The following is a 19,962-nucleotide window of genomic DNA, read 5'->3' as shown; positions in this document are numbered from 1 at the left end:
AAGTGAGTGGTTGGGTTTTCAGAGCTGCAGTTAGCAGAATCCCATAGGGACAAGAGCTTTCTCCGTGCTTAGCACTGCATGGCAATGGTGAACTTACTAGAGAGGGATGGGCTCGTATTCTCGTCTCTTGGAAGCTGCTACCTGTGATGGGAAGATGCTGTGACGAAGGTGTGGGGTGTTCATGCTCTGCTGTGCCTTTGAGTATAAAGGGGTCAAGTGTGTGAGTGTGTCCCAAGTGCTGAAACAACTCCCTGTGAACCAAGTGCCTGGCTGCCTGCACTTGAGTCGTAACTCAGTAACCATATGCCTGCATTCCACAGGCAATTGCCATTTAAATGTCAGTTTACAAGCAGATGTTGGAAACCCTCCTTTGCACTATTGATTAAATTACAGAAAACCAAAGTTTGAGGCTTAACTCTGCTTGAATCCAAGCAGTGTGTGTGGAGCAGTAGTGGGCGGGCAGGGCTGGGCCTCGTAGGCAGATGGGGGCAAGCAGGGGTGACCCCGTCAGCCTCGGGTAATGGCCCATGGCAGCCAGATGAAGGATGCTCCTGGCGTTTCCTAGTGACAGTATCTTTAGACAACTTCAAGGTCTGTGGGCAGGCTGGCAGGGGCTGGGGTAGAGGGAAAATGTAGGACTATAAGCCGCTGTTACACAGATTTAAGCGCTCAGGCGCAGAAAAGACAGAAAAATATTTCAGTCCAATAGAAGAACAAGTGCAGTGTGGGAGGGAGTGGAAGGAAGCCCTCTCTACCCTACCAGACGTCTGCATGCATTTAAAATCCTTCCCAGTGAAGTTCATAATGAATTTAATTCAGTCCCCTACGGCCCAGAGGAATGTTCAGAGCAATAAAAAGTATTGCTAAGGGAGAGATGGCTGCCAAGCTCCTGTGCTGTGCCAGTGATGCTTATTTATTATTGGCACTTAGCGCTGCGTTTATTTTACTACTTAAATGGTCCTTTGTCACATATTAAGAATTAATACTATAAGATGCACTTTTGGGAAGTTACAATAACAATTCCCAAACTTAAATTGTTGAATTTGTACACTTTAAAAGAGACTGTCTTATTTTTCTTTTTAGACTAAACTATTAATTGAATGTGGCATTTCCTGACTTTGGCTTAGCTGTGTAAGTGGGTTTAGCCGAGCATCTTTTTGTGTCTACTTATTGTAGTTGTTGTTACACTGCAATATCAGCACCACTGTTCCACGAATTATAAGCTCAAACACTTACTTGCAGGTGGAGATGCTGTCACTTGTGCAGTCTCCAGATAACACCGGGGCTCCTGGGCTCTGCAGGCACGGTCTGGTGCCTTTCTGAAGATTAAATTGAGTGATTCAAATGTGTACTGGAAATTTCAGGCACAAGAGGTGGAGGTCGTTTGAACAAAACATTACTTTGTATATAAACATTACTCCAGGGGACAATTTCTGCTCTCACCTAGCCTGCCACTTCAACACAAAGTCAGGAAAGTGGAAAAGAATATGGAGTAGGAGTTGTTTTCACTTTAATAAGGAGCGGAAGGGAAGATTGAAGATGAGATGAAAAGAGTTTAATTCCTAACACACAGCAACTTCTGGGGGAAAATGCACACGTACGGGTACAGGATGCACTCTGATTTACATTCAAGTTGAGATGAAGTGGTTTAAGCACCTTCTGCTCATTACATCACAAGACTAAAATCTATATAGCCTGTATACGAGTTCAACTTGATTGCAGCAATAATTCAGTCAAAATATTTACTGTGCTAAGGTCTGAATGTAAAGCTTTTCTTTCGGTGCACTTGGGCTTACTTCTTCATACTTGGAAGTATGAACAGCTGGAAAAAATAATGGGAATTTGTCAGCAGGTTTACTTACATGGTGCAGCTCGTTTGAAGCAGTACATGCTTCTTGTTTTTCCAGGTGCAACAATTCACCATTACTTATTCCTGGCAAGGGATGAGGTTCTACAGACTTCTGCTTCTCAAAGTCGGAGCTTCGCTACACCATGCAAGGGCACCAGCAGCTCATTTTTCACTTGCTGTACACATAGCAAAACACTCAATCGCCAGAACAAAAGAGTCTGAAGGATATAAGGGGGAAGCTCAGACATTTGGCAGTTTGGACTAAAAAGAAAAGTCAATGACAAAGAATTCAGACACAAGTGAAAAATGAGACTTCCTAGTGCACTGCATTTGAGTTTGCATGCACTGTTTGCTGACAGCTTTTCACAGCATCAGTCACAATTTAGGGAACTATTAATCAGCATGATGAAATATCCTTTTTCTAACTAGCAACAAAAAAATTTACACAATAGAACTTATTTTCTTTTCCCTTGAAGGATACCATCCGGTAAGCACAAAGACCACAAATCAAGGTCTGTACAATTCTTGCCCAATTTTAAGCTGCACAGGAGAAAACGCTCAGTGCAGTCACTGCTCGGGGCTTCTTGTTCTCTGCTGGCCTATGCCAGGACTGCTGTCTGGGTATTTGTTCTGCTGACAGCAGAGAAAAAAAGCACAGAAAAGATTTGCAGGAGTAATAAATAGTTCAGATTAACTGATGGCAGAGATGCTGCAGAAGTCAGAGAAGAGTCAGCCAAGCACAGAGGCACAGCATCGCTACAAACAGGGATGAGAGCAGAGACCCATGGCTGTGGGTGTAAGAGGAGTTAACAGAAACAGCAAAGGGCACTTGTCACACCTACTGAAAACAAGCTGCCTGGCCTCCTCCCTGCCCATCCATTTCTCCATGGCTGTGTTTTTCAGGTACTTCTCCATCAAAACCACTGTGACATCAAGTGATTATGAAAGCAAATGATCAAAAAGATGACCTTTATTTGGGAACTGTCATACAATGAGATCATGTGTTCTTGTTTTTTTTTTAAAGTAACTATGGCTTTCATTAAAGTTTTTTTTCTTTTTAACCCCCAGTCAAACTGGTGGTGGTGAAGAGAACCAGTGCACAGCCTCCTAAGTCCTGGCAGTTTCAGAGTTACAAAAAAAATTGCTTCTCTTTTCTGTCCTCCTTTCCCCTTATATTTGTGACTTCTCACTAGTAAGATGACTGCATTCATGGAGTATTTCAGAATTGCCTTCCCAGTGATCTTTTTAATGACATTCTAGAAAGGTAAGAATTAAAATGTTTCTGTGCTTCTGTTGGGAAGGGAGGCAAGACGCTGGAGGAGATAAACAGTGTAACAAGTGTCTGTGGGAAGTGTAAACCATTCACCACTGAGATACTCTCTACTACTTTGCGCACCTGCAGCAGAGAAGCCAACCTGCAGCTTCCACTCCTTCTTAAGCACTCAGATAAGGCACGTTTCCTGCAAAGAGAAAAACAAAGTGGAAGCAGTAAACTTGTGATCGTGTTTTGTTTCAGAAGCTTCAGGGGGAAGTGTTGAGGAGAAACCATTTTGTCTCCCTTGCATTTTAAGTGAAGAGTGGGATGCCCAGCATGTGCCCATGTCAGCAGCACCGCAGCACCGCCCCTGCTCAGCCTCCTGCTCACAGCACTCACCTGTCCCTCCAGGGCCGATGGTGCCATCTCTGCCATAGCACTGCAGCCCTCCTGGCTGTGGAGATGGAGCTCTCAACACTGAAGTCACTCCCTTTTTAATGCTGTTAGTGATGCAGCAACATGTCTTTATATTCACATATAAATACAGAATGGTCAGATACCGCGTTTTGGAGCAGAATTTATGATCTGAAACCACTTACATTTCTGTGACCAGGCTTGGGTTTTTCTCATTTACATTCATAATTTAATTCCACTGGAATTCCATTCTTAAGAAAGTCCAACATATCTTAATTACCATAAAAAGATACATACATACTTTAATTAAAAATATCTTCTGTAAGAGGAAATTTACCAAAAATAACACCAAATATATTTTTATGCTTTTTTTTTTTTTTTGCTTTTTTTTTTTTGTCAAGTACAAACAAGAATCTGATCTCTTCTGGGTATTGCCTGATCTTATATGGCTATCGGTTCTATTTATTTTGTTTGCTTTTCCAAAGCAAAGGGAAAAACATAAATGTAGGAATGCAGAGCAAACCAAATATCCATTCTTTCCAAAGATACAGGTATCGATGAAAGAACATGGAAAATAAATAAATGAAAACAGGTACAAAGGACCACTATCCAAGCACTGTGCAGTCTTTTGTCGTAGCATTTTATATGCTGCAATGACCTTGTAAGTTACCAAAACAAACAAAAAATGCTGCTGGCAGAAAAAGCTGTTAAGCAAAACACTGAAAAATTGGTATTATTTCCTAACAAGTGCAGAACTGATACTTAATACCGTATGCTTCCCCCCCACCCAAGTATTCACACTTCTCCCTCTTTTTGCTCATAGGACTGATTGTTGCAACCTTGGCAATATGCTGGATGCCGAACCAGATTAGAAGGATCATGGCTGCTGCTAAACCAAAGCAGGACTGGACCGTCCCCTACTTCAGGGCATACATCATTCTCCTTCCCATCGCTGATATTTTCTTCTATCTCAGTTCCGTGGTGAATCCCCTGCTGTACAATATCTCTTCTCAGCAGTTCCGCAGTGTGTTTCTGCAGGTCCTCCGCTGCCACCTGACAATAGAGCACGCCAACAAAGAGAAGTTCCTCAGAGCCAACCTGAGCTCCAGAGCAAGGAGCAGCCGGTCTCTACGCCCACTGCTCTTCATTTCCTCCAAGCGCAGCTCTTCCACAAGGAGCAATAGCAAAGGTTTAAGTACTTCTCAGAATGAGGCCAGCCCCGACTGCAGTCTGCAGAAGCCAGATCTTGAATTGCAGGAGCACAGCTTGGAAGTAGTGCCACTAGAGACGAGCTCAAAGCCTAGCCCAGATGCACAGAATGGCCTTTGTGAACATGAAGTATGACTTCATAAGGCAGTGGGCAGCAATGAACATCAAAACACGTGAACTGAAGTGGCCAAGGACTTGACTACGTCTTAATAACACAATGGATTTGGTTCCAGTTATGCAAAAAGAACAGGAGTTCCGTATCCTGCTGTTGAATTTCCAGTGTGCACTTAAAAAAAATCTCAATCTGCTAACAGAATTCACAGAATCACACAATCACAGAAAATATTAGGGGTTGGAAGGGACCTCTAGAGACATTGAGGCCAACCCCCCTGCTCAGTCAGGCTCACTACAGCAGGTCACACAGGAAAGCATCCAAGTGGGTCTTGAATATCTCCAGAGGAGACTCCACAACCTCTCCAGGCAGCCTGTTCCAGTGCTCCAGAGTAAAGTTCTTCCTCGCATTAGGATGGAACTTCCTGTGTTCCGGTTTCTGCATTAGCTGCCAGAAGTATCAGCCTCTTTCCCCACAGCCGCTGAACTTCCCTCGCTGTTGATAGAGACTTAAAAACAAATAAAAATAATTGCAGTGTCTTTGAAGAAAGGAGGAGATAGAATAAATCACGTCAGGACAAGAAACTTGCTCGAAGTTTAGCAATACAAAAACAAGAGAGATAATTTAAGGAGCAGAGCAGTGGTTATCACGTGTGCCCTCAGTTTCACACCAGAATTCCCCCTCTTCTTCGGCCGGGGTCCATTGCAGAGCGGAGTGTTGCAGCAGCTGATGCACACAGAGTTCACTTTCCCTGGAGAGCAAAAAGATTGGTATCCAGCAGAAGCTATCAGACACGCTGCTGAAGACGCGCAGGATTTGCGATACATGATTCCTGTGGCACAGAACAAAGGTTACTTAGCTTGACATGAGCATAGCTTTCCTTTATGATTCATACTTGAAAACTCTTGCAGAACAGTTTACGTTTCCAAAGCAATGCTGGTGATTAAGCCACACACCTCGGCTGGGACACAGCAAACAGCTCTGCACTGCAGGAGAACCACGGCCACCACGTTTGGGATTTTTCTTTTATTTGATTCTGGTTGGAACCAACAAACCACTACAAACGTGATTCACATAATGTATATCAAAACATCCCTTTTATAACAGAATTTCTCATCTTTCGGAACATGTTGTTTGAATAGCTACAACTGGAATGCAGTAAATTCTGAAGTTATTTCTATTGTTGAACACCTGAATGAAGGTGTCTGAATAATTACAGTTTTCTGTGTTGTTAATTTGTATTTTGGTCATTTTTTTTTTTTTTCCTTGCCGCTGTTACCCAGACAAGTTACCAACAGCAAAAGGAGGCTGACTATCAGTACTTTTCCAGGTGGTCTCAGTTCTTACTCTTTGAGGTTTAATAGTTCAACAAAAGTTTATGTTTTGACAGAAATGGCTTTCCTGATTTGAAAGCCTTATTTATAAAAGCATTTTAACATACATAAAAAGGAAGTCTGCCAGTATTGCCTTGTGTTTGTAAAAAAAGATACATTTTTAAGGATAATAAAAACCATAATTCCTTTAGAACACGGGATTCTCAAAGTGATTTCTTTTCCCTCTTAAAGAGCATGGACCAGGATTCCCTCAGACAACAGTGCCTTCCCTACCTGAAGCGTGGTTGTGCGGTTCCACCAAGTTTTTAAATACAATGATTTAGACTTTAAAGGAACAACAGAAGAATATAACCCATGGGTACTGAACTTGCACCTCCTGCAGGGGGACTTCAGGGAGGGGTCTGTAGAAACAAACACTGCGATACATTGCAGTAGATATTTCTGCAGTAGCAACTGCCACCACACTACTAAGTGCTGTAAAGAGCAGCAAAATACCATTTATTTGGGTTATGCTCAAAAAGAAAGATTTCCTGTCTTCAGACAATTTTAATTAAAGCAGTTCTTTTGTACTGTCACAACACTGCTGCATCCAGACATAACGGAGGCTTCCTTGTGTTGTGCTCTCCCTCCTGCCCCAAATTCAAACTCTGAAACGCGCTTTAGGGCTGTCAAGTTAAACTTACAAAGAGACGCCCTCAAGACAGCGTTAAATCTTTCTCGGTGTGCAGTGAGCTTCAATCAATCAGCACAGCAGGGAGAGTCTTTCCTCAAGAAGGAGGAGGATGTGCACACTGCTCTAACTGTAGCAGCAAATGCACAGCGATCAAGAGGCACAATCTTTATTGTTAGAATTTGCAAAAAGAAGAGAGTTGTGTCTGCTGACAAACCACTGCCAAAGGGCCTCAGCTGTGCTGTTGATAGGCTCACCTCTCCCACAAAGATCCGGCACTTTGTCCAAAGTCTTCTGATAGCTGAGACAGACATGAACCTCCCCATGGCTGTGATCAACCTTTTTCTCCCCCTTTCTCTCCTGAGAAAGGAACTCAGTGGAATTAAGCACAGTGATTGCCTTCCCACCTCTAAGCACCTCATCTTCTGCTCCTTCCCTACAGCTAAAGACTCACCTAACTCAGCCATTCCGCATCTTCCGCATGAGCGGCAAGTCTTGGCTCTCCCCTGATCATGCCTGCAAAAAGCTTTTGACATTGGCAGATCTCCTACTCCCCTTGTTCTGTGCATCACTCTCTTCCTGCCATTTCCTTTTCACAGGAAAGGGCCTTCTCACAATACTAAGTGATTTACTGAAGTCCCTGCGGTATCATACACTTTGCAATATTCAGCAGGCTAGGCCATGAGAATCGCTCAGTGAACAATTAGATAATGCACTCTGACGCACTGTGTTCACCAGACAGATCCAGGAGGCCTCTCCTGCAAAGATCCAACTCTTGCAGTGTAGCTGTGCATTTACAGCAGCTCCATTTTCCAGGACAGATTGCGCAGAATAATCCTGAGCTCTTTTTGAAGTCAAAACCCAACGTTCCTGCAAAGATCAGTGTTTTGTGGCTTCAGCATTGGGGTTTCATGCACAGATGGACTGTGTTCATGCCTAAATAGAGAAAATCTAACTAGTAATAAAATCATATTGTAATGCTTCTTGTGTCTTTTCTGTAAGATATTTCTTCCAATTGGGAATTCCACTCACCAATAATTGTTTAGTCCCATTTCTAGCTCTAATAATCCAAATTGAAACAAATTACTTCCATAAAAAAGTCTGCACCATCAGTTTTTTGATAGCTGTGTGGCTGAGACGTGCCCTCCACGTGCTAACTTTTTCCTTTAAGTACTGATGGATCCTTTTCAGCTCACAAATCAACTGTCATTATCCACTAATTATGCTTCCTAGAATTTATGAGGCATTGGGCATGAACTAAACTCGATCAGAATGAAATGGCTGTGCTTTTCTTGTAGTTCTGCTGTACCTTTAAGGCAAGATATAATGAAAACAAGCATAGAAGATTAATGGGAGAAAAGACAACATTACAAGAATGACATTTTAAAAACACTGCAGCCATAATTTCACATATATATGTATATTTTACTGTGAGTGTGAAAGAAATAGGAGTCTAAATAGTATGAAATAAGTAAAGGCAGAAAATACTCCTAAGCCTCCTTCCCACCGTATTATGATTTCTGTTTAGTTGTGGTAGAAAATCAATTGGCATAACTGGCTTCTGTGATTCTGTGCCAGAAACACCATCTCCTCACTCCAGCTGCAGGTTAATACACCCCAGCTACTGCTGTTCACTCCCTGAGCTCGGCAGGACGTCAGCGTCCTTTCTGCATTAAGTCTAGATTAATTGCTTTTATGTCTCAAGGACTTCTTTACTGATACTCTGCTCTTGCAGGGTTTTATGGTAACACTGATCCAGTTCTGAAACTATTTCTGAGATCTTCCAGAACCATTTGCCACCAGCAGCCTGAATGGCAGGCAGTGCTTCAAAGTGGTTATCTGCTTCATGAGGCTCATACTACAGACATAACCACTAATTACTGGATATTCTTGCTTGAGCAATCAGCTTGGTATCTTCATTAATGCATCACCTAGAAATACAGTTGTTGAGCTTTTTTAAAGAGCTTCTATCTCAGAGCATTCTGAATTGCTGACTAGGCAAGGAGGCTTTACATTTTACACTGTGCTTTTACTGGGACAGTGTCATTGCAGGCTGCCTACTCAGCTACCACATTTGTGCTCCATCTCTTGAAGGCTGAGTACCGACTAACCCAGCCTTTCTCACCAATTTAGCAGGGCCCTGACAGCAGTGTGGGCTATGTATTTGTGTGTGTACTATAAAGATGCTTTACTATGAAATATCTACTACTGACAGATTAATTTTCCTTCACTTCAGCCTCAAGGTTTGTGAATTTTGCTCAAGATGTATTTTAAATATGAAGAAGCTAGGGAATAAGACTAGGTTAGAGTATCTGTGCAACAGTATTCCTCTCCCTTCTGTTGTATCACATGTGCCTACTGCTAAGTGCATTAAAATGAACAAAAAATCCAACACTGAGGTTAAACCAAGCACTGACATTTTACTCTTAGGTTAAGCAAGCCAACCTTACCCTCCTGTCTGTTCTGCATGGTCGTACACTTTGAAAGCATCAAGGCCTAAACCATCTTTCTGTAAGATTTCTGCCCTATTTCATACACTTAAGTGATGAAAATACAAGTCTGAAGGCGTTTTCATAGCTCCTTTCTAGTACTGATTTTCCTATCTACATCCACACAGACACACACCCAAGAACTATGGCATAACACTCAAAGCCACTGTTTAACCACTGCTTAGCTCTGTGCATCCACCCCCTGGTGCTCAGTTTTAGCCATATGCACATGATGGCACCAAACAATTCAGACTACAATTTACTCAAATCTACAAAGTCAAAGTTCTTCTGAGTGCCCTGTCTGCAAAGCCCAGTACACGTCCTCTAAACATTAACAGCTAAACACATCTCCAGAACAACCAAAAGAGCTGACATAACACCTAGTTCTTAGACCATATGCAAGAAGCACCTGAATACCCAAACATTTTTTCTTAGTTCTTTAAAAAGAGACTTACTGTGCACCTCAAACTCTTCTTTTGTAGAAGGTACAGAGAAAAAAGAGCAAACCTCTGCAGTCAAAAAGCCCACCATAATCCTGTAAACAGCTTTGACACCCGTACTCTCAAGACTCCTTCAGTCAAACACATACAACATTTGAAGCCAAAATAGGGAGCTAGGATACAATTCAAAGATTCATGACCTCATTTCCAAAGAAGATAGTCACCTTCCCATTTGGAGACCCAACAAGTCTTAAGCTATTTCCTGAACGGGTACATTTCAGCAGGAAACTGCAGTACTTTTATTACCACAGAACTGTCCATGGCCACAAAACTCTTAGCTGCAAGTTTAGCTCGCATCAAAGTAGGTGATGATGTTTAGCCCAATGCAAACATTTCCAAGCCAAATGTTCTGTATAATGGATGAGACTAGCAACTCCCACCAGAAAAAAAGCAGAAGTAAAACAAAAACATCTACAAATGCAAACAATAAAAAAAGCCCCCAAACATTTGCTACAGTGTTTATAAATATCCAGCTTTGTAGGCATAAAGCCATATTTGTCTTCTGCAACGCCTTCCACACATTCTGTGCATAGCCCCAGCATGCCTGCTGCATCAGACAGAACATTCTGGAGCATGAGAAGAAGCTTCAGGTCCTATGAAGGTCCAAGTAAGCATCCTTGAGCAGTCACAAAGTCCCCTTAGCAGGCTTGGAGTACCTTACTTCACAACCACCAATTTTCAGGTCCTGGTAAACCCTCAAGTTTTCCTTTCTGTTTTGCTTCAACTTGATCCCTTGTCTGCCTAACCACACTGCATGTTTGATTATATGTGCCATCCTTCCCTTCTCATCCTAAACTGTTGCCTACCCTCCAGCCGAGGGACCTTCGGCATCCAGTAGGAATTATGAAAGATCTGTGATGGATGCTGAAAGCTAAAATGAGAACTTACTCTACAGCAACATGTAAGCATTTCATATCCATCCATTACTGAGGTACATATAATATACAGTGTGACTATTTCCGGACTTTGCTGTATCAGTAAACTTGAAAATTGGTTTTAAAATTCTCACAAATGGGTTTCTAAGTTCGAATTCTTAGTTTTCATATTTGTTTTTATGTCCATCTTCAGCAGTTCTGCAGTTATAATTGTCTACTCCTTTGCTGGTACCTTTCCGTGTACTTCATATAGAGACAGATGCAGCAGATCCTATTGTCATTTGTCCTCTAGAGATAAACAATTAGCAATATTTAGTAAGACCCTAAATATCTCCAGAAGTGATTTGATGTTGAAAAGAAATCATTGTGGAAGCACACGTCACAAACAGTCATAGTTTCAGCTGGACTGTGTTTATATTGGTTTAGAACAATCTATGTCAGGAAAGTTGATTCCTTTCAGTTATGACTGTAACTGCAGTGTTAGGAAGAAAATGAGTTTAAGCTGGTGTGCACTGTGACCATATCCAGCCACGTCCTCTACGTTTCACCTTACAGTAACTCCTCCTATCCCATATTCCCAGCTTTCTCTGGAGTTCACGAGTGGTTTAAATAATTTGCACCTTGCTAGAAATTCTCATGAAATTTACTAATTGCCTTTTAAACAACTAATTATATACTATGGGCACCCATAAACAGTGGTTTCTAGGTTAAGAAACTCAGGCACTGAAATTAAATGACCCGAACTCCTTCACAAAGCTAGGTGACACGCTTCCTGATGTTTAATCCTTTGTTTTAGGACCACAGCTATTTCCTCCTACCTCCTTCCTTTGATGCATTCAGCAGGCAAGATAAAAGCATATCCATGCAATTAGACTCTTAGGGAGTGTATCACTCTGAAAGAAAACAAAACCAACAGAACCTACCCGGGCATATTAGCCTATTTTCATTATAATATAATATGAAAGCTCACTCATTATGCTCACAAATACTCCCTATATTTCAGAGTTTTGAACTTGTTCATGAAAACTAATAGGAGGCTTTTGACAATGAAAGACTGCACTCTCGATTCTGACCCTCAAGTGCTATGTCATTGTGCTGAATTAACTTGTGTTAGGAGAAAACTGGACAACTGTTGACTGACAAGGATTTGCATTATTATGATACCTCCCTGTAAGTCATTTCCAATTCTGGTATTGCATCTTTAATAAAGAGAATAACAGCACAAAGTAGCATCACAAAGCAGAAGCAAAGCATTAAGCTATGTAGAGTTGCATAGACTGAGGGAGTTAGGTACAGCTGCTAATGCTGGTATCATCATCTTTATTTTTTGTTGTTTAAAGCAATAGGAGGCAACAAACCAAAAGTCAAAGCTCAGCTTTCACCTGCTTACCTAATTTCTTTGTTTTCCACTGTCTGAATTAATATCTCTGCTCACTAATGGCAACTTAGAGTCAAGCATTAGCACATGGAATCTCTCAATCTTTCGAGACTTCAAGGAAGTTCGGTCCTCCATCACCTATCCTTTTCTCCTACCAGGAAAGGAAGTGCTTTGGATAGCACAATCAAAAAATACTTTATCTTTTAGCAAGAGGGGTGAACCTGGACTTCACTTTCAGGATCCCATATTAGCATTTTTCTTTATGTAACTCTTATCTGAGTAAATGAACTGGAAATCCTCTGTCATTATGTTTCTACAAATGTTCAAGTGATATACCTGTGTACTAAGACTCAACAAATGTTACTTGCAAATAGTCTTGATGCATCCTGCTGAGTACCAATTGCACTGGAATGTCTTACATTTATGATGGTGTGCCAGTATTGCTGAAATCCATTCACCTTTTTTTAATCTTTAGTTATATTATAGCCACAGTTTTATAACCTGCTTACTTTCAGAACAAGATTCACCTGTTTGTTTACATCTTTTTCCCCACACTCAAAGCATCATTGCTAGTCTGCCACTCTGGCAAAATGGGTTGCATCAAGTCTTCAAATGTGTACAGTCTACAAGTGAAAGATGGAGATGAAAACCATTTGGGTCTAATTAAAATATATCTGCTCACATTTTAATAGATCATTGGAAGCTAAGACAAAGAGGAGCACAGCAGAGCAAAGGTTTTGGGAACGAAGACTCATTTGTGTGTGACATGCAAGAGAAACATCTTAAAGGAGGTTTAAGAGGTACCAGGCTCTGGGCATTTTATCCTCCCAAAACTCATTTGTATACCTTTCATACAAGTCTGAGAGAAAGAAAAACATAAAAAGCTATTGTCCATATCCTGAGAAAAATGAAATTCACTGGACCAGATAGCACAACTTCCTTTCAATAGTACAGCCCTTCATTACTTCTGCACTCGAATATTTGTGATGACTTTCGAGTCATAAACTGCTTGAACTGTTAACTCCGTTACTCTTGTGTGTTTAAAGGCAGTCAGAACAGCAATCTATTAAATACTGGCCATAATTTCTCCTCAGCTGACACCTTTAGTTCATCAAATGTCTGGAAGTTTTCCAAGGCAACTCAGAGATTAGAAGCAATTTACCGAGGAAAGCTTCGGCATCTGGGCAGCGTTTCTGACTGGCAATATATCCACAGCTAGAAGTTTTCAGCATGCAGTACAAATTAACAACATACACTGCATATCTTTTATGCATGTCAGTTTCAGAAGTGAACTGTGTGTTTCCAGTGTTGGTTATTATGTCTTCATTTCACTGAAAAACCAACAGATTGAAGCATGACGTTATATATGGCAAGTGTCACATGGTAAGCTTTTTTCCCCCATTTCCAAAAAAAGGTTTTTAAAAATCAAAGTCAAGTGCAATATCACAAGTTCTTTTGAGTTGCTTTGATGTGTTCTAACCAAAAGAGAGTGTGAAGAAAAAACAGTGGATGTTCTTTACTGGTTCTGACCAGACTCTGGGGATACTGTTATTACCTGCAAAACTTTAATGGCTACAGCTATTCTGAAGACATTAAACTTTGTTTGCTATTTAAATCATTTAGTCAATACGTGCATACCAGAATGTAATTTACTCCTGATACAAAAATGCAGTTCGTATGTCCTAACGGGTGCTGTGAGTGAAAAGAGAGAAGAGCGTGTGCTTCTGTAATCCTGAACAGCCATGCACACAGCAACTTAAGCACAGCAGCAACTCAGTGAGATTAATAAATCAATCACAGGTGAAGTGCTTAACATAGGCCATGTAAGGGCACAACTTAAGACACTTTAGTTCCCTCTGCCTGATAAATCAGATGACTGGGTAGCCAAAACTGAGCTAGAAATACGTGCAACTCAACAGTGAAATAATCATCTTGTTCCTGTTACTCCCATGCACTACTCTAAAGCATACAATTACAGTAATTGCTTTAATTACATTACTGGATTATATACAGTGTAAATACACGTGAAAGGCCATTGCAAGCCAGGAAGAAGTTTCTTATTACAGATCAATAGGAAATAATGAGTTTGTTTTCCAAATCCACTGCAAATACCTCAAACAATTTTTGTTTCATATATACAGGTGCCTTAAAATATCAGATCTTACTACTGGAAAAAAACCACCATATCCCTCTCAAAAAAAAAACAAACCAACAAAACAGTAAAAACCTATTTTGTGAAAGTATACTTACGAGTACATTAAGCACAAGGTATATTGCTCAGAATATCCACACAGACAGGTTTGCTTACAGTAAGCTCTGCGAGATTTGCATTTGCTGCCTTTCTGGGTTGATGGTCTCATCCTTCATGCTCAATTCCTTTCTAAGCTATTCATATTGCAAGTTTCATTTTTCCCTAAATAGGTTTTAGATCAGCTTTAATGCTCAGTAGGCTGAGCTCCTGCCCTCAGTAAACTTCATTATCAGTATGCTTCCTATGACATCTGTATAACAGCACGTGTGCGTTATAGACTCATGCACACCATCAATACAAGCCACCCGATCCCAGTACACCACGGGACTTCTTTGTTCCTGCATATATTCCAAAATGCAGCAAGATGTAAATAACTGAGTTAAAACTTCAGAGAGGGACAGGTGAGAGGCAAGCAGGATGATGGAGCGTGCCATGGGGAATTCCACAAGCAAGGGGAGTCCCTGTACAAAAGAACTTGGTCAGACACTTCATTTATGCTGATCCCAAACACCTGCATTTCCAGCTAAAGAATGCACTACAAACGTAGCCCTTAGGTTAATTTCTGTGGGACAAAAATTACTTGATGTGGCCTTCAGTGCCATGCCCCACGCTCACCATTCTTCCCTCTTCAGGGGGAAAGCAGTCATTTCTATCTATCTATATGTATATATTTGAGATATTAATTTACAATGTTAAATTATAAGGTTCTACTTCTCAAGTAGAATGCTGTCCTTCTGTATCTCCCACTGGAGCAGAACGGTAACACAACTGCAAACTTACCCCAGCAAAATTTTTAAACACAACTTTGCTTAAGCGAGACAAATATTTTGTCATTTTCTTGACAAACTCTCTAATTTTGTATACTCACAGATCCCCAAAGCACAACAGAAATGTAAATTGCCATAGCAATCTTTGCAGGAAAGACAGAATTACACCAGCTCATGTTACCACTTAGATGCATGCTTAATTACTGCTCGATTCTCAAATCATTTTCAGTTGTGCAATGAAGCAAGTTCCTACCTAATAATAGAACAGCTGGGATGCCACAGCCGCCCAGCTAATTCAGAACACCAGTGACTAAAACCTGCATTGCTAGCTACTCCCATGAGGGGCTGTCACAACAACAGATGCTTTTTAAGCTCTGGGTTAGAGACTCTCTGCTGCTGTTACGCATCTCTTACCTAAAGCTGAAGTTCACTCTGTGAGAACGCTTCTCCAGAAACTGAAAACGTGCTGAGAGAACATAGTAGTATTGCAAGCACTGACACTATAGGGACTAAGGAGGAGTGGTTCACTTCACTGCTATCAGGCATAAGGAGCTATTTACAATGTAGACAAAAAAAGCTTGCATAGAGTCAGGAATTTTAATAGAGAAATGAAGCTGAATGAAAGAAGCATCACTGCGTAACCAAACACGTAAGAAAGAAGTCACTGGCTGCACGCTGGGCACCAGGCTGTAGGCACACCAGCACCCCAAAGCCAGTGACCCCCTTCACTGGCAAACAGAGCAAAGCACGTTACAGAGGATGGGTGATGGGCCACAAGGTTACTGACTCGGACCCTAAACTACATCTCAGTGTATTGCATTCAAGTACAGTTTAAAACAAACTTTTAATGTTTTGCTTACTTTCACAGCTATGTTTTATTAAGCACAAAAAAGGGTTGGTCTACAAAAATTAAATTATACTCCTCTGACTGTATCTAGTGAAGAGGAAAAACTTTAATTATCAGATTGCATTGTCAAATAAATGCAAATTCTCATATTTCATATTCCAGGTTGAAAATTCACACACAAGTCTATTATAAATTAAAATCCACATTTGAAACACTTTGGCTTCTTTGACTGTTGCTTATCACTGAAAGCTGAAGTTATGAGATGCATGGTAGACACAGAATGAATTATTAAATAAAACTTGTGAGAAGAAGGCATTTGTACTACTCCCATTTAAATATCAATTAGGAAAAAAACAAAGAAGGATGATGAACTGAATCATCCCTGTTTTACAGCCAATTCTCTCTAGAACTGACAGAATAACAGAGAAACCATGCTAGCACTCTTAAGTTTTACTCAATATGAAATACTTGGGTTAAAAATTGTAATTTATTCACTAGCTGAAGTTTACAATCTCTTAACTTAAAGCGAATAAGGACTGCACTTATGGAAGTAAATTAAATAAAACCAAACAGGAGTACCTGCTATGCACTGCATGCTAGCTCTCTCCTAAAATAAATATCCAAGAATCAGCTTAGAGATGGTACAAAATTGCACAGAAACAAGTTGCAAATCAATTTCTTCACAGGAATAAGGACAAGCTATGTATCCCTGCACATCTGAAATCTATCTAACCAGTTCCAAGCAGCATTTTCAGCATGCCACGGTCACAGTGGCCAGGCTGCAGCTTTGCCTGCCAATCTGAGAGAAGGCACATGGCTGATCACCCACAGGTGTGTGCACACACTTATCGAGAAGAATTGCACTTGAACATGTGAGCAGTGTTCTTGACTTAAAGAACTCTCCCAGCACTCCCAGAGAGAGAGATTACAGACACATTTCTGGCAGGCTGATGCATTCTGAGATGGTACTGAATTGAAACACAAAGGACCCGAGGGCGATATTTGAAAATATAAACACACAGACACACAGATGTTAAGAATGAACTGAGAAAAGTGACCGTTGTTAAGGAGAGGTATTTCTACACATGCCTATGTACCACATTGATTGCACATCACACTGCCACTGCATCAATTCAAACCTATTAAAATTACCATTGAATCTCTTTAGTGTGCAGGTAGCAAAGCTTTTAAATACTCATTTAGAAACACTCAGACTTTCAAAGTACCTTGTAAGCCATAAACTATCTCATATCAGTGCTATCTTTTACAAGTAAACTTGAAATAAAATGCTGCAATAACATGCAGTTTAAAGAGACTAATCTCTCTTTAAACGTGTATCTTTTTCTCTCTGCTGGAGAGCTGTATACTGCTCAGAAACAGAACTGTGGATGGTGTTACCCAGGACAAAACAAAGTGCCAGCAGTGCAGCTACTGTTGGCAGTTAACAACAATCATCATTATTTCTGTATTATTCTTAATGCAGTCATCTGTGACTACCAGCACAAGCAGCAACAGATCATGGGTGAGCATCTTGAAAGCGCTAATGAATGGTTTCCAAATGCAAAGAGCATGCATTACAGCTCAAGACAGAGACCATGCTCATTAGCAAGGAAGAGAGGGGCTCTGCTGTCCCTGAAGAAGGACTGACCCAGCCTCATTTATTTTAGCAGCCCAACAGTCCTTTACACCAGTAACCTCCATGCTCTGCAGCTGCACCCTCAGCTGGGGGCTCTTTCGCTGGGGAGCAGGTACCCCTTAACTCAAGGTTCTCAAGTCCAAAAACTGCCATTCCGTGTAATGGTCACATCTAAACTGAGGTAGCACTGGGTACCTTACACTTCTTAAGACCTAAAAACAGCTATTTGCAACAGGAGTGGGATGCTACAGGAACTCCAACTCGTGCAGACATTTCCCCATCCCCCGCAGGTCCCTAATCAAGCTGTAGTCTTCTACACCTGTGAAAGGCTACTGAGCAACATGGTGTTCTGAAAACCAAGAGGGTTCTCAGATCACTTCCACAAGGAGGAACTTGAAAAACAAATTATGGCATATCTCATGAAACAGTAGGGTTACAAAGCAGAACTGCAGCTGGTTTCCTTGTGAACAAATTCATCTCCGAATATGCTAGCTCAGTATTAATTACAGTAAGGGCAAAACCTCTTCAGACTTAGAAAATGAGTACGGCAAATACTGTGCAAACATTTGTGCCCTCCCATTGCAACCCAAACTCCAAAAAAGCATTCACAATATACTTCTCCCCTCTTAGTCTGATATTTTCTTTTATGGATGAAAGCAAAGCAGACAGGGCAAACCTTCAGAGTATATGAATTGCTAAAGTAAATAAAAGAAAGGAGGGAATTACTAATTTAATGCTCTCTTCTTTCTCTTGGGGAAAAAAAAACCCATGTAATTAACTGTAATGAGATTAAACTAACTTGTTGTTATTAATTTCCCAATGCAGGGAAACTAGATCTGAGACCCCAAAGACTGTATTAACAGCATTACCAACATTTGGCTTACATCCTTCAGTTTTTACACCAATTTTAAAGGGCAAAAATTAAATACTGAGTCACAAAGTCAATCAGAAGTGCGAAAAATTAAATGCGGAGTCCCTGTTGGTGGGACTATGAAACTCATCTGGAGCTGCAGACTATGAATGGGTGGAGCAAAAAGCAACAAATGCTCCCCACCACAAACAGAAGCTGAACTATTAAATCCTTACCAAAACTTTTCTCCATTACTTCTTTCTGACACATATCTTGAACGTTCACTGTACAATTCACAATGAACTCCGGAGAGGAGCAGTCATTGTTTAGCTGGAACTCCTCGCACTGGTAGCACTGTATTTGCAAACCGAAACCTGGAACAGATAGGAGTTTCACTCAGAAGGAAATAAAAATGAAATCAACACGTGCAGAAGAGGCGCTCACCGTTCCCTATTTCTTGTTACTGATCGCTGCTCAGCACGAGTTGGGCACAAACGCCTCGCACCGCCCGGTCCCAGGGCGGCGACCAGCAGGCGGCACAAACCCCGAGCGCAGCGCTGCCCCGCGCTCGGCTCCGGCTGCAGCCCCGCCGGTGCCCTCAGTGCAACGCGCCGCAACCATCCGCGCTGCGGGCCAGCAGCTCGGCCGCGAGGTGCTTTCCAGCTCTTAGCCGCGCCGCCGGCTTTACTTAGCTACTAATTAATGACAAATGATTTAATTACTATCTTGCCACGCGCGATTACGGCTGCAGTACATCGTCCCCAACGAGGCGCTCCGCGCGGAGCTGCCGCTCCCTGGCAGCCCTCAGATCCCAGCTCCCCGCCGGGGATCACGCCTCGCTCCGCCGCGGGACGGGGTCGGGGCAGCGGGCTCCGCACAGGGGTCTCGCCTTCGGGATGCCGGCGCGGAACCTCTTACCTGGAGCCAGGCACAGTCCGCAGAAAGTAGCGGCGAGGAGGAAGAGCCGCATCCTCCCGCAGCCGCCGGGCCGGCGGTGGGGCACGGAGGGGCATCGGCGGGAGGGACGCGCCGCGCTCGGAGCCGCTTCCCAGCCGCCGTAAAGCGGGCAGCGGCGTCTGCCCGATGCCGCTCCGCCCGGCCCCGCCGGAGTTGAGCGTCGAGACTGGAATAAACTCGAGGGCCGGGGGGCGGCTCCCCCTCCTCCCTCAGCACCATGTGACGCCGGCGGAGCGGGGCGGCCGGCAGAGATCCCCGCCCCGTGCACGGGAAACGGGAAAGTTCGGGGAGGGAGAGGCGGCCCCGCGGGCGCGGCGCTTCCCAGCGCCCTCTGGCAGGCGTCGCCCTCTCCCCGAAAAGGAACCGCGGCCTGAGAGACGGGGAGCCGTCCGCCGCCTCCTCCGCAGGCGCGCACCTGTGCGCGAGGGCGGAGGGAGAAAGAGAAGGGGCGTCGGCGGCCGCCGCTGGGAGCCGCCCCGGCTGAGGCGGCGCGAGCGGCCGGAGCCGTTGGAGCCGCAGGGGGCGATCGCGAAGGCGGCCGCTGGCGGCGCGAGGCGCGCGCTGAGGGG

General features: G+C 42.6%; 2 protein-coding genes across 5 annotated transcripts in view; one reads left to right on the top strand and one right to left on the bottom strand.

Moving 5' to 3' along the window:
• GPR39 (G protein-coupled receptor 39) overlaps positions 1-6,344 on the top strand; it is a 65,987-nt gene extending 59,643 nt beyond the window's left edge. For both annotated transcript variants that reach the window (XM_042877832.1, XM_042877833.1), the window contains exon 3: positions 4,342-6,344. In XM_042877832.1, coding sequence (XP_042733766.1) covers positions 4,342-4,862 — 521 coding nt within the window. In that variant the 3' untranslated portion in view covers positions 4,863-6,344. The remainder of the gene's footprint in view (positions 1-4,341) is intronic.
• LYPD1 (LY6/PLAUR domain containing 1) lies at positions 1,494-19,426 on the bottom strand. Of its 3 annotated transcripts, none has more exons than XR_006180297.1 (4): positions 19,355-19,426; positions 18,673-18,810; positions 3,246-5,671; positions 1,494-1,822 (listed from the first exon to the last, which is right to left on the bottom strand). XR_006180297.1 is itself a non-coding variant. In XM_042877834.1 (3 exons), exons 1-3 carry the CDS (start codon positions 19,404-19,406, stop codon positions 5,436-5,438), a joined length of 426 nt encoding a protein of 141 aa, XP_042733768.1. In that variant the 5' UTR covers positions 19,407-19,426; the 3' UTR covers positions 2,241-5,435. The 3 variants fall into 3 exon arrangements, 1 of the variants encoding a protein (XP_042733768.1); XR_006180298.1 differs by lacking the exon at positions 1,494-1,822 and having other exon boundaries at positions 2,242-3,309; positions 3,504-5,671; XM_042877834.1 differs by lacking the exon at positions 1,494-1,822 and having other exon boundaries at positions 2,241-5,671.
• Positions 19,427-19,962: the final 536 nt, after the last annotated feature.

Source organism: Lagopus leucura, unplaced genomic scaffold, assembly GCF_019238085.1.
Source record: "Lagopus leucura isolate 7727_CA_CO unplaced genomic scaffold, USGS_WTPT01 Super-Scaffold_100019, whole genome shotgun sequence".
NCBI classification, from domain to species: domain Eukaryota; kingdom Metazoa; phylum Chordata; class Aves; order Galliformes; family Phasianidae; genus Lagopus; species Lagopus leucura.
The sequence above is the reverse complement of the archived record's forward strand: the minus strand, read 5'-3'. Positions and strand labels throughout refer to the sequence as shown.

Bases quoted from the DNA above. Each gene is read 5' to 3' on its own strand.
- LYPD1 (XM_042877834.1), bottom strand. From the start codon at position 19,406: ATGCGGCTCTTCCTCCTCGCCGCTACTTTCTGCGGACTGTGCCTGGCT. The intron at 18,811-19,354 runs GTAAGAGGTTCC...TATCTGTTCCAG, and splicing joins CGGACTGTGCCTGGCTCCAG to GTTTCGGTTTGCAAATACAG. The intron at 5,672-18,672 runs GTAAGGATTTAA...TCTGTGCCACAG, and splicing joins AGTAATGGAGAAAAGTTTTG to GAATCATGTATCGCAAATCC.